This window comes from Euleptes europaea, chromosome 10, assembly GCF_029931775.1.
Source record: "Euleptes europaea isolate rEulEur1 chromosome 10, rEulEur1.hap1, whole genome shotgun sequence".
Taxonomy (NCBI): domain Eukaryota; kingdom Metazoa; phylum Chordata; class Lepidosauria; order Squamata; family Sphaerodactylidae; genus Euleptes; species Euleptes europaea.
Window position 1 is genome coordinate 1080034 of NC_079321.1, and position 13681 is coordinate 1093714.

Genomic DNA, 13681 nt, shown 5'->3' on the forward strand with positions numbered 1-13681 from the left:
CTGGAGGTTGACAACTCTAGCCTAGGGAGGTGGGGTTTAGGGAGGAGAGAAACCTCAACTGGGTTCAATGATAAAGCTGCCGTTTTCTCCAGAGGAGCTGGTTTTTGTAGTCTGAGTTCAGTTGGTATCCCAGGAGGACTCCAGCCCCCACCTGGAGGTTGGCAAGCCTAATTTTCAGTTATGCAAACCGTCTTTCTTATACTGGTCAACAGTCCAGCGGCACCTTAAATACTAACAAGACAGATATTTCAGTTTGAACAAGAGCTGTGAGTCACAGCTCTTGTCTTCAGATATGTGAAAAGAAGATCATACTGGGAATTCTTATGGGGAAGATTATTGGGGGGAGCTGAGGGAAAGAGATTTGGTGGGAAATCTGTCATGAATCTTTCAAGTGTAAATTATCTGTGTAAGGGGGAAAGAGAGAAGCTGAGGTAGAAAAGTTAGTCGTGAATCCCGTCACACTGGCTCTTTATTAGGCTTGCCAGCTCCAGGTTGGGAAATACCTGGAGATTTGGGGGGTGGAGTCTGAGGAGGGTGGGGTTTGGGGGAGGGGAGGGACTTCAATGCCCTAGAGGCCAATGGCCAAAGTGGCCATTTTCTCCAGGTGAACTGATCTCTGTTGGCTGGAGATCAGTTGTAATAGCAGGAGATCTCCAGCCACTACCTGGAGGTTGGCTACCTTGTTTTTTATTGATCTCTTGCTCTGAATTTTGAGGTAGTTTGGCTCCTGAATTCGACCTGGTTGCCAGCCCCTCTGTGTGCCGCCGTGCACAAATGTTTGACTCCGATCCTCCTCAGTTGACTCTTTGCTGTTTGTTCCTTCTTTCAGGCCGGCCAAAGGCAGACTCTTGACGCAGGGCTCCTGCCAAAACACACGCAGCCAAAATGGCCGAAGATGCTGACATGCGCAATGAGTTGGAAGAAATGCAGCAGCGGGCTGATCAGATGACTGATGAGGTGAGGCACATGGGGACAGAGATGGGGACATGAAAACCGTGCACAGCCCATGGCCTCAAGGCCGAGAGCCTCCAAATCAGTCAAGGGTTGGCCAGAATTTTTGGCTTGCCTTTTCCACCCTGGCTGTCCTTTTCTCGGGAGTTACCAATGAGGGCATGCTGAGCAACCCTTCTCAGCGCAGGATTCTCCAGTGACTGGGGCCCCCAAGTTTCTTTCGGCAAGGTTTGGCTCGGGAAAACCTTCAGTGGAGAAGGAAGCACAGGCATGCCAGCTTCATTTGGAAAGGGTTGTTTGTACCCTTTTCTGAACAGAACACCTGGGAACTTCTGCCTTTGTTCTGTGTGGGCTTCTCTTCCTCTGTTGTGGAGTTCACTTCATCTGGCACTAGGCACTTTCCACGTGCGCTAGACTAATGCTCAACGTGCCTAGTGTGAAAAGAATGTAAAAAGGACAACCTCTGCAACAGAAGGAGGTATAGGATCCAAGGTATAGGATCCAAGCAAATGAGTTTATTTCCTGTCCTTTATTCTTACATCCTACTAGGATTTGCCACTAACAATTCCAGATACATGAGAGCACACCTGGATTTCTCACTGGAGGCTCATTTGTTCCTATGGGGACCCTGATCAGGTGGAAACGTGGCATAAAAATGTTTTATGTACATGAATAAATAAATTTCGCCTGTCACTCAAAAGCCATCACTCATCTGTCCACCACTGTGGACAATATTGCTAGCCCCTTCAACCCCAAACCCTGAAAACTTCAACAGAAGATTTCCCATTGCTTCTTCTGCTTGAATCGCTGGTAGTAGATCTTCTCCTATCCCACCATATCTATCCTGCTAGACTGGGAAAAGAATCAGAAGATGTCCTTTATCTCTTTTTTGTTTTGTTTTTAAATGTGTATTCGACATGTTTAAACTTTGCATAATCCATTGCTGAAATTGCATAGCGACCATAACACTTGTGTTTCTCCTCCCCCCCTTTCTTTTCCCTCTCAGTCCCTCGAAAGCACCCGTCGTATGCTTCAGCTCGTTGAAGAGGTAAGGGCTTCATGCTTTATTGGGAATGTAAACAGATAGCGAGGCTTCCAGGAACAACCGGTGCCTTTTGCAAAGGTTAATCCTTTTTCAAGCTCAGAGCGAAGCAAACCTGGGCTAATGCTGGACTAAAGCATCCCACCAAGTTTGTCAGATCTATATTGTGGCCTTGCTTGAGCACCTGTACGTTGGTTTGGCAAAGGACTCGTAGAGCATATCCATTTGCCACCCTTAAAGCCAGAGTATGTCATATATGGGGCCCCCTCACTATGCATCTAAGTGGGATAAGGAGTGATTGTTTTTGGTACCATACATACCAATGTGTAGGGTTGCCAGGTGCCTATTAATTAACAGGCCTGGCCGCTGCCTAGGGTTGCCAGGTCCCTCTTCGCCACCAGCAGGAGGTTTATGGGGTGGAGCCTGAAGAGGGTGGGGTTTGGGGAGGGGAGGAACTTCAATGCCATAGAGTCCAATTGCACATGCAGCTATCTTCTCCCGGTGAACTGATCTCTGTTAGCTTGAAATCAGTTGTAATAGCAGGAGATCTCCAGCTAATACCTGGAGGTTGAGCAAACAAAATAAACACCTCTGTACTGATACCACCGGTAAGGAAATGAGTACAGGAGAGGCTAGTATAACCAATTAAACACAGCTGGTGTATAACAAGGTGTATTGGGTGCATTAAATGACAAACAACAATAACAAAGACAAGAAACTATATACAATAAGAATAGTCCACCAGGGGTACTAGTATCACAAGTTCAAGGACGTGTGAGTAGGGAGGAAATCTTCATAACAAAGTTGCAAGGGAGATGATCGTTTCTATTCTTCTTCAGCCCCGTTTAGTTGAAGTCATATCAATTACAAAAATATTCCATACTCCCATAGGGATGAAAAAACAACTATGTAGAATATGTTGGTTCTTGTAGGTTATCCGGGCTGTGTGACCGTGGTCTTGGTATTTTCTTTCCTGACGTTTCGCCAGCAGCTGTGGCAGAATATGTAGAATATGAGTAATAAGGTTCCAATTCAGGATATATACATCATTTCAAAAACATAGTTGTACAGACAGGTTCAGCCATTGCCTTTGGGATACAAAAAGTAACCTAGAGTATTGTATATAGTTTCTTGTCTTTGTTATTGTTGTTTGTCATTTAATGCACCCAATACACCTTGTTATACACCAGCTGTGTTTAATTGGTTATACTAGCCTCTCCTGTACTCAATACCTGGAGGTTGGCAAGTGGCAACCCTATTGCTGCCCCTCAGCTGGCCAGGGGGGGAACAGGCCAGCTAAAGGGGGCAATCCCCACACACACACGGTGTGGGGTGGCACGATAATGTCCCTTCCATAGTAAACCCAGAAGCAACAGGGAGCTCTAGCATGTCCCTAAAAAAAATCTATGGAAACCATAGTTTGGGAGGAATATGCTAGAGTGTCCCTATCACTTTTGGGTTTGACAGGGATACTCTAACACATTTCTTTTGGAGGCAAGTGGTAGAGTGAAGCTCCCGCCAATGGCAAGGGGAGATCTGGCAACTCTACCAATGTGACACAGGGAAATGCTTCCTGTAGCTGCTGCTGTGTCTTCATGTGGGATAAGTACACACACATCCACAGGGAGCTGCTTTCTACTGGGTCAGCCCATTGGTCTGTCAATGTCAACGTCATCTACTATGGGCTGGGCAGTGGCTCTCCAGGGTCACAGGTCAAGGTCTGTCACATCACCTACTATCCATTCCTTTTTAAAGTGGAGATGCCAGGGATTGAACCTGGAACCTTCTGCATGCAAAACAGATGCTCTACTCTTGAGCCACAAGCTGACTCCTAATGGACCCATACAACCAGAAATTATTCCATTACATGCATTCTTTTATGATTGGCAGAGGGTATATTCATACAAAGAAACAACAACCCAGTTGACTAGGGTAGATAAACATATAAATTACACAATCAGGTTGTAGTCATATCTTTGCACAAAGGTTCAGGGCTAGTTTTCAACACATTCACAGCCACAGAAATCTGGAATACAAAAGTCCAGCCTATAAAATATAGCCCACTGGAACCACATTGGCCTTCTTTAAAAGGATATCGACCATTTGCTGTAGATGGTGAGATTTAGGGTTTAGGAGAATCTCTGCAGTGAAGGCATCGCGACCACGGCAGTGCAGGCGTTGACAGCTCCTTTGTTTCCATTGAGACTCGAAACTCCGGTGTTGCTCTGGAACCAAGGAATAGAACCAGGTCACGATGTGGTGGGCCACAGCTATTAGGAGACTGTGGTAGTTCAATTATGACTGCCGTGAGGCCTGTCTACAGAGACTTGTCTGTTTTTTCAGTAGCATAGCAATTTTACAGGTTCTGATAAGTGCAGGGTTATACTACCAAAGAATTCTTCTTACTTCAATATTTCTTTCACACCAGCACAGTTGAAATATTATCCATGTAATTCTGGGTGTTGTGGGTTAATATTTAAAATAGTAGCAGGCAGTAATACTTCAGCCAGCGTGGTGTAGTGGTTAGGAGTGGTGGTTTGGAGCGGTTGAGTCTGATCTGGAAAACCAGGTTTGATGCCCCACTCCTCCACATGAGCGGCGGAGGCTAATCTGGTGAACTGGATTTGTTTTCCCACTCTTGCACATGAAGCCGGCTGGGTGACCTTGGGCTAGTCACAACTCAGAGCTTTCTCAGCCCCACCTACCTCACAGGGTGTCTGTTGTGGGGAGGGGAAGGGAAGGTGGTTGTAAGCCACTTTGATTCTTCCTTAAGTGGTAGAGAAAGTCGGCATATAAAAACCAACTTCTTCTTCTTTTTCTTCTTTTTCTTCTTCTTCGCATTTGCATAGCCCTTTTAAGCTTTCATAAAGCTTCACATCTATCATGTTGTTCACATTCTTACAACAGCCTTGTAATGCAGGGCAATATTATTTTCCCATAGTGCAGATGAAGCAGCTGAGGATGAGAAAGTGACTTACCGGGTGCCACTTTCACAGCAGACTGAAGAGTTAGACTGGGGACTTTCTGATTCATAGCTCAGCTTCTTAGCTACTGTGCCGGCCAGTGTGGTAGAACGGTTAGAGTTTTGGGTTGACATCTGCGTGACTCTGGTTCAAATCCCTTCTCTCTCTCTCTCTCTCTCTCTCTCTCTCTCTCTCTCTCTCTCTCTCTCTCTCTGCCTAATCTATTTCACAGGTTGTTTTTTTCTAAAACAGTATTGTACAAAAAAGAAAAACCTTGTTATAACAAGGAGCATAAATAAACACAAAAAATCATCAAATAGAATTACTATTGAACAATAAGCTATTTATATTCATGCTAACCACCTTCTCTGCAAAATCTTTTGACCATGAAGACGTTCCTGTCTCCTGATTACTAAGTAAATAAATTACCATGGTCTGATCTTTGACCTAAAAGATCTTTATTCTGAAAGATCATTCATATACTACAAAGAATCACAAGCTTGGTCTGCTCTTCTGGTTTAATTCTGTTTCAATAACTTATGAAAAACCTTTGTACAAACAATGAATGTCCTCATCTGTTACTTCCTCTTCATGGCTTACAAACTGCTGTTTTCTCCATCAGTATGGTTAGCCAACCTTTCCTATGACAAATTTCAGTAAGTAGTAGCTTGTTTCAAGGGGTTGCTGTGATGATAAAAAACGGGGAAGGGGCAGCTAGGGTTGCCATCTCTGGTTTGGGAAATACCTGGAGATTTAGGGGTGGAGCCTGAGGAGGGCAGGGTTTGGGGATTGAAGGGACTTCAGTGGGCATATAATGCCAAAGCAACCATTTCCTCCAGGGGAACTGATCTCTGTCACCTGGAGATCAGTTGTAATCTCAGGAGATTTCCAGCTACCACCTGGAGGCTGGCAACCCTAATGCTGGCCGGAATTCCTCGAAGGAAGCACAGGGTAAAAAATGGACTAGACCAAGAGATGGGGCTTCCCTGGCAACTCCAGCTGCCCACTTCAGAAAGTATAGAGTTGCAGTCTGATGCTCCCAGAGACACGTGGCTTACATCTCCATGAAATTTCATGGGCCTGACTGTTATTCAACTGTGATTTCTCTGTGATGCATCACAGGCTCAGAGCTCTTTCCTTACAGACCAGGTGATGAGTCTGAGAAAAAGACCTGTCACCTTTCAGCACAAGAGGCAGTTCTTCATCTCCTCCCCCCCCACACACACACACCTTCAGATGCTTGGCAGTTGGGAGGGGAGCGCAATCCTAAGCGTACTGTCCTGGAAGTAAGTCTGAGGAGCAAAGGCAAGAGGGAGGGCCTTCTGCTGGTGGTGGTAGGGTTGCCAACCTCCAGGTAGTCCCTGGAGATCTCCTGCTATTACAACTGATCTCCAGCCAATAGAGATCAGCTCACCAGGAGAAAATCGCCACCTTGGCCATTGACTCTATGGCATTGAAGTCCCTCCCCTCCCCAAACCCCACCCTCCTCAGCACCCCAAAACCTCCTGCCGGCGGAAAAGAGGAACCTGGCAACCCTAGCTGGTGGGCACCACCCATCTCCCCTGTACAGGTGAGGGCACACAGAGGAGGGCCACAGGAACTGTTAGGGGTTCTATAGGTAATCACCAGCATTTTGAATTGTGCCCAGAAGCCAGTCGGCAGCTGGTGTAAGTCTTGTAATATTGGCAAGGAGAGTGCCCTGTTTTTGACTCCTTACCACATGAAATGTCAAAGTTTTTGTACAAACATGACCTCTCTGCTGAAATTTTTATCATCTGGGAAATAGATCATGTGCTTGAAGTAAAATGAAAAACTTTTGCAGGAGGGAACTATTAGCGATGCCAACCTCCAGGTGGTGGCTGGAGATCTCCTGGGATTACAACTGGTCTCCAAGCGACAGAGATCATTTCCCCTGGAGAAAAACGGCTGCTTTGGCAATTGGACTCTATGGCACTGTACCCCGTTGGAAGTCCCTCCCCTCCCAAACCCCACCCCCTCAGGCTCCACCCTCAAAACCTCCAGGTAATTCCCAACCAGAAGCTGGCAACCCTAGGAATTATGGGTGCATCACATGAATGCTTCACAATGTTGTGGTGCAATCCTGGACAGAGCTGACACCCTTCTAAGCCCACTCATTTCAGTCGACTGAGAAGGGCATAACTCTGTTTAGGATTGCATTATAAGTGATGCACAAGCAATATGGCCACTTAGAACAGTTGGGTCCCTGGCCTTTTGAAAGGCAGGAAAACATTCAGGCCTGTTTTCATGATAAAGCAGCCTGGCCTTTAAATAATGTTGCATGAGAGAAAAAAACACAAGGCTGGAGGAAAAGGTTAGTTTGCTAACATGATCCATTAGTTTCGGGCAGCATCAAATTTCTGCTGGGAACCTTTTCCCCAAAGCACCAGTGGACATTTGTGTGAAATTATCTTTGAAAGAATGGCTCTCCCCTAGGAAGACATTCTTCTTTGGAATCACAACCGTGAGCCCTTCTAGTCTGTCGATAAAACACTTGGTGGGAGAGGGGGAAGGATGCTGCTGTAGATCCAGCTTAGGGTTGGATCCAGCCAGTTATCCCATTCAACATTACTTAATCCCTCCTTACTACAGCGGCCTCAGTGCCATACACCTTTATAGCTAGGGTTGCCAACCTCCAGGTGGTGGCTGGAGATCTCCCGCTATTACAACTGATCTCCAACCGATAGAGATCAGTGCCCCTGGAGAAAGTGGCCGTTTTGGCCATTGGACTCTGTGGCATTGAAGTCCCTCCCCTCCCCAAACCCTCCTCTCCTCAGGCTCTGCCCCAAAAATCTCCAGGTATTTCCCAACCCAGAGCTGGCAACTCTACTCGCAAGTAAGCAGGAAAATGATGCACAGACAAATAGGGGCTTGTGGGTTGGTGAGCAAGACAAGGGGCCTGGTGGTAGGCACAGGGGAGCGCCTGTGTACTCTCTTCTGAGGCCTCCCCCCAAAAAGAACTTGGAACTGGCCCTGATCCCCATGCAAGAGGTGGAGAAATACTCCACTTTTTGAGCTGCGTAGGGTTGCCAGGTCCCTCTTCACCACCAGTGGGAGGTTTTTGGGCAGACCCTGAGGAGGGTGAGGTTTGGAGAGGGGAGGGCGGGGTTTGGGGAGGCCAAAGCAGCCATTTTCTCCAGGTGAACTGATCTATATCGGGTGGAGATCAGTTGTAATATCAGGAGATCTCCAGCTAGTACTTGGAGGTTGGCAACCCTAGAGCTACGGTCTGACCCAACATTCACTGTTTGGAGTTCTGTGATAGAAAATGTGGGATAGAAGTGTAATTAATAGCTTTCCCCCCTAAATTAAGTGATAGTTCTCACTTTGAAGGAGGGGAATGTTTTCACCCCAAGTCCTCAGTGAGATGGAAAGGAGCTTTGCCCGGGGTGGCGGTGGGGGAGACCAAAAGATTCTGTGAGCAGCAGCCGTCTCTGGCTGTGAGGGAAAAACTGACCAGATCAAACCTCCAATATTAATATTCCAGTCCTAAACATGTTTACCCGAGATCCCAGTAAAGCTTACTTCCAAGTAAGCAAGAGTGCATAGCACTATACCTGTCTAACTGTTCTAGCCTAGGGAGGACTACTCAAAGTTCTATCCAAGTCCATCCAACTTACTGTGAAGAAAGTGTTCATGGTAAATCCCGTAGCAGCACCAGAATATGACATCTTCTCAAATGAGAAAGTCTTCCCACTGATGCCTGTGAGTTTTTCCAGAATGCTCAGAAGATAACAAAGGGTTGGATCCAGCCAGTTTTCCCATTCAGTATTACTTAACCCATCCTTACTACAGCCGGCCCCAGTCACATATGCCTTTCATCCTTGCCGGTCCCGTGGCTCCCAGTGTAAAACCCTTTTTGGGTGGTCAAAGGGAAGCCCTTCCTTTCTTTATCACCAGCCAAAAAGGTGGCCGGATCCAACCCATATACTGTGAAAAACAATATTTTTTAAAAATAATGCAGCTACTTACCTGAGGTTTTCTTCAGATAAGCAAAAAAGGAGCAGAGGGCAAAAGGTTCCTTGAGGCAGCCATGATGCAGAGTTTCCTTCCCTCCTGCCCTTGTCGTAGGGCTGCCACCTCCGGGTTGGGAAATACCTGGAGATTTTGGGGGCGGAGCTTGAGGCCATTTTTTCTCCAGGGGAACTGATCTCTGTCGCCTGGAGATCAGTTGTAATGGCGGGAGATCTCCAGCCACCACCTGGAGGTTGGCAACCTTACCATTCCTGCCCCTGTTGCTCCATTTCCCTTCTCTGGTCCCCTCTCTGCCTAGTTGTCCAGCCTGTCCCCTTTTCCTCTTCCCCCCTCTGTTGATTTGAAAAGGCCAGTTCTCATGAGATGAGGCTGAACTAACACTTCCTAAGGAACCCTCTATCCCACCTCTCTTTTACAATGAATACCTCCTGGTACCATGCAATGGGGAACATTCTTTTTCTTTGGTACTATTTGTCGATGTAACCACTTCCTCTGGTTCCCCTAACCCCTTTCACTGTTGGTCTGTGATCTTCTTGATTTTTGTTTCTATATCGAGGACAGCTGGTTCTCTCACTAATTTCTCTCTTTATCTCTGTCTCTTTGTCTCATCTTTCATCTCTTACTGGAATGTAGAGCAAAGATGCTGGTATCAGGACTTTGGTTATGTTGGATGAGCAAGGAGGTAAGTTCAGATTGTTTACCTAAGACATTAAAAAGAATAAATTTCTCTGTTGAAAGAGGTGCGCACAGACACACATGTGGCAAATTGTTTGTATGGCTTAGATCTACAACAGTGTAAAATAGAAATCTGATTATCAGCGATGGAAACCGTTAAAAAAATCTTTCCCAGTGTCATGAGAAAGGAACGGGGGTTATTGAATGGACTTTGAACCAAATTGTTCCAACATAGATAAAAGGCAGAGTTAATTTTTTTATTATTACAGCTTGTGTGTTGGAGAAACTTAATGGCATTTACTTGGATGTTCCATTCAAATCCAGACAACTAAAGACCACGTCAAATGTTATGAATGACCTACACTCTCTTGCCCCAACCACATGCCAAAACTGCACACAGAGCATTTGGTGTGATGCACCTGGGTGACGACAAATTCAGTCACAGATTCCTGGCACATGTTCATGCACCAAAATGGATGCATGGGCAGCTGTCAGAGTACACTATGTATGTGCAGTTTGCATGGTTTTTCATGCCTGCTAATGCTTTCCATGCACAACATATGTAACATGTGAAGCAGCTTCCAAGTACATGTGTTTAGGATTAAAACACAGAGGAACACTACATCTTTTGTTCCGGGGCAGAATGCTGATTCTGTTTCCGTGGGTCCTGAAACTTTTAAAATGTGGATTGAAAACATCTTGTAAATTAGAGGTAAAACATCTAATACATGAGAGGTACAAACTGCATCTTCTCATGTCTTGGCCAATATTGATGTGCCGTACAAGCCATTTTATAAAGGCTGCTGCAGTGGCGGGCCTACATTTTTGGGACCCTGAAGCTTGAACTGTTATGGGGGCCCCTTTGCAACCAGCAACGAGATCTGGGTAACCGCTGTTACCTTATTCAATGGGGCTGCTCTATGGCAGAAGTAGTGGTTCATTCTCTAATAGATAGGGTTCCCAACTGCCAGGTAGTAGCAGGAGATCTCCTGCTAATTCAACTGATCTCCAGCCGATAGAGATCAGATCACCTGGAGAAAAATGGCCGCTTTGGCAATTGAACTCTATGGCATTGAAGTCCCTCCTCTCCCCAAACCCCGCCTTCCTCAGGCTCCGCCCCAAAAATCTCCCGCTGGTGGTGAAGAGGGACATGGCAACCCTACGAATAGAAAGGTAGAATGTCATCAGATGGGGCTCGTTAGGAAAAAGAGGTGAAAAACTGATTTTTGGTGTTAAAATGCACAAGTGAGATGAGTGCAACCGGAATTGAGACTTGAGATGTCTTTTTATGGTTCCGATTGGCTCTAGGCTAAGGGCTGAACTGTAGGACTATTAAGCCATGCACCAACAAAGGATTCGAGGATCCAGCTGCCAAAATGTATACTATGAATAGATTCTGGTGAGCTCAGTAGCCCTTACAGCTGGGGATTCGGGTGCTGCAAGCCCCCCAGAAAATTTTGAAATTTGACCAATTACAGGGACATTTTGAGGCCATATGAAATGGGTATTAGAGCATATTTAAGTACTTCATCCCATTGGCTTATGAGTCTATCACTAAAATAGCCTTATTTTAATAACAAACACTTAAAAGAAACTCCATCAATTTTGTTGAAAAATCGACTCATTAAAAAAAGTTGCTTCAGGGCCCCTCTGGGATTAGGGCCCCCCCTGAAGCTTCAGCTTCATTAATTTCTTAGGAGATCCACCACCACTGGGTTGGTGTTCAACGGCTGAGCCCTGTTGCACATTCAAGCCAGAGGAAGGCAAGATGGCATCTTGAGTAGATATACCAGTGCGTCACTCCTGCCCACATTGTGGTTTTAAGATAAATATTTCACTCTGAGCATCAAATTTTGATAAGGTATACTTGCCTGAAGTTTGAAGCCTTCAAGGAGAGAACTGCAGGCTTTCCTAACAAAGAGAGAATTGCAGTTTTTCCAAATTTGCAAAGACCCAGAGGTTTCCTGTCACGACCTCCCACTCTTTGGTAGCCACAGGGAGACAAAGAGTAAGCGTCCAGAGTCTGCGCAGGACAGAGACGAGGGTCAGCTCAGGGTTCTTATGGCTGCTGACTTTCCTAGAATGTCCTACGTCCAAGCCTTGCCTTCTGCGTCCAGCTGTCAAAAATGGGAAACACCAAATGCGGTATATGGGCCGGAGTTGTCTTCTCACTATATGGCACTTTAATATAGACACGGTGAGGCCGTGCCGCATTCTTGGCCTAGTAGAATAATGGCATTTCCTCTGATAAATCAAACTATTTCCACTTGGCTGCTCTATTACATAACTAAAAAAAAGAAAAAAATATTCCTGCTTTAGCTTTCCTCAGAGCCATTTTTGTGATTTTCACTGACGCTTCTGCCAGACGTAAAATCAATCGATACTGCAGAATGTTTTCCAGACATTTTTAAGCCACAGAAATAGCAATATTTAGCATTTTGAGAGCTCATTCAGTGCTCAGAGCATTTCGTGTATATTATCACAGTAGAGAAGGCACAGCCATGTGAATAATGCAAGGGATTTAATGAATTCCTTGACGATCCTTGAAAAATCCCATGTCACATTATAGTGCGGTTGATTCTGCCTTCCTTAAGTCGAATTGGATGGATCTGATCCCATAACACCCTGCTCACTTTACCATTTCAACGCTCCCTGCCTTATTAGCTAATTTCCTGAACCCACTGATCTCCAGCATAAATGGGATGCCCCATTTTCATGAGTGTTAACGAATGCTGGGGGGTGGGGGCATAGAGGCATAGCATTCGCAGCATTGAAGAGAATAACGGGGCAGTTTGCTTGGAGCTCTCTGTAGATCCTTCAGGGATCTTACCTACGTACCAGAGTTAGGGTTGCCAACTGCCAGGTAGTAGCAGGAGATCTCCTGCAAATTCAACTGATCTCCAGCCGATAGAGATCAGATCACCTGGAGAAAAATGGCCGCTTTGGCAATTGGACTCTATGGCATTGAAGTCCCTCCCCTCCCCAAACCCCACCCTCTTCAGGCTCCACCCCCAAAATATCCTGCCGGTTGAGAAGAGGGACCTGGCAACCCTGACCAGAGTGCTTAAGTCAGTCTAAATGAATTGGTTCAGACATGAATGTTTTTTTAAAAAAAAAAAATTAACTATGGGTAGTTTGTGAAACCATAATTTGGCTTTGATTCCTGGTTTTCCTTAATAAATACCATCTTCATGGCCTTTCCTCTTTCCCCTGCCGGCCCTACAGAAAACTAGTTGATATTCTTGCCTGCAGTGTAGCAAGAGCAGAGCCAAGGAACAAGCCGGGACTGAACCAGGATATCTACACTCAGATGTTCCCCAGACTGCAGTATGTGGTTCCCCCCACACTGATTAATGAACCTTCTGTCTGCTTACTGTTCATTTTGCCACTGGAGTTTACTGTGTGAAATAGCAAGACCCGCTAACAAACAATCACAATTTGCATCGAAAGTAGGTAGATGACGATGGGTAAGCCGTGTCAGTCTGTCTGTAGCAGTAGAAAAGAGCCAGAGTCCAGTAGCGCCTTAAAGACTAACAAAATTTCTGGCCGGGTAGGAGCTTTCAAGCTCCTGCCCCGCCAGAAATTTCGTTAGTCTTTAAGGTGCTACTGGACTCTGGCTCTTTTCTACTGAAAGAAGATAGAAAGTGCATTATTTACAGCGTGTAAAGTGTTCGTGTGGTTAATAAAGCAACTTCAAAACCATCTGACAAGGGGAGCTTTGACTTATATCCTGAAAATCCTATTGGTCTATAATCCTGGATTTAAACCTAGCTGTTCGACTGCAGACTGACATGGGCCCTGCCCTCTGAAACTATCTTCAAAATCATGGTTTCAGACCCCCGTTTCACATACTCCTAACTAGAGGAGGGGCCCACATTTGGATTTGTTTGTTTATTATGGTTATTTATGGAGGATATTTCTATGCCACCTCTTCAGAGTCCTGCTTGAAGGGGCTGACAGTTAAGATAATGTAACAATAAAAACCAATAATCCATTTAAAACAATCCATTGGACATAAATGGCATAAAAACTATCTATCAAAGAGACGTTGGACCAG

General features: G+C 45.6%; 1 protein-coding gene across 1 annotated transcript in view; it reads left to right on the forward strand.

Annotated features, from left to right (window-relative positions):
• The first annotated feature begins 827 nt into the window (after positions 1 to 827).
• SNAP25 (synaptosome associated protein 25) overlaps positions 828 to 13681 on the forward strand; it is a 28827-nt gene continuing 15973 nt past the window's right edge. The window contains exons 1-3 of the mRNA XM_056856375.1: positions 828 to 957; positions 1958 to 1999; positions 9583 to 9631. Of these exons, the coding sequence (XP_056712353.1) occupies positions 886 to 957; positions 1958 to 1999; positions 9583 to 9631 (163 nt within the window). The 5' untranslated portion in view covers positions 828 to 885. The remainder of the gene's footprint in view (positions 958 to 1957; positions 2000 to 9582; positions 9632 to 13681) is intronic.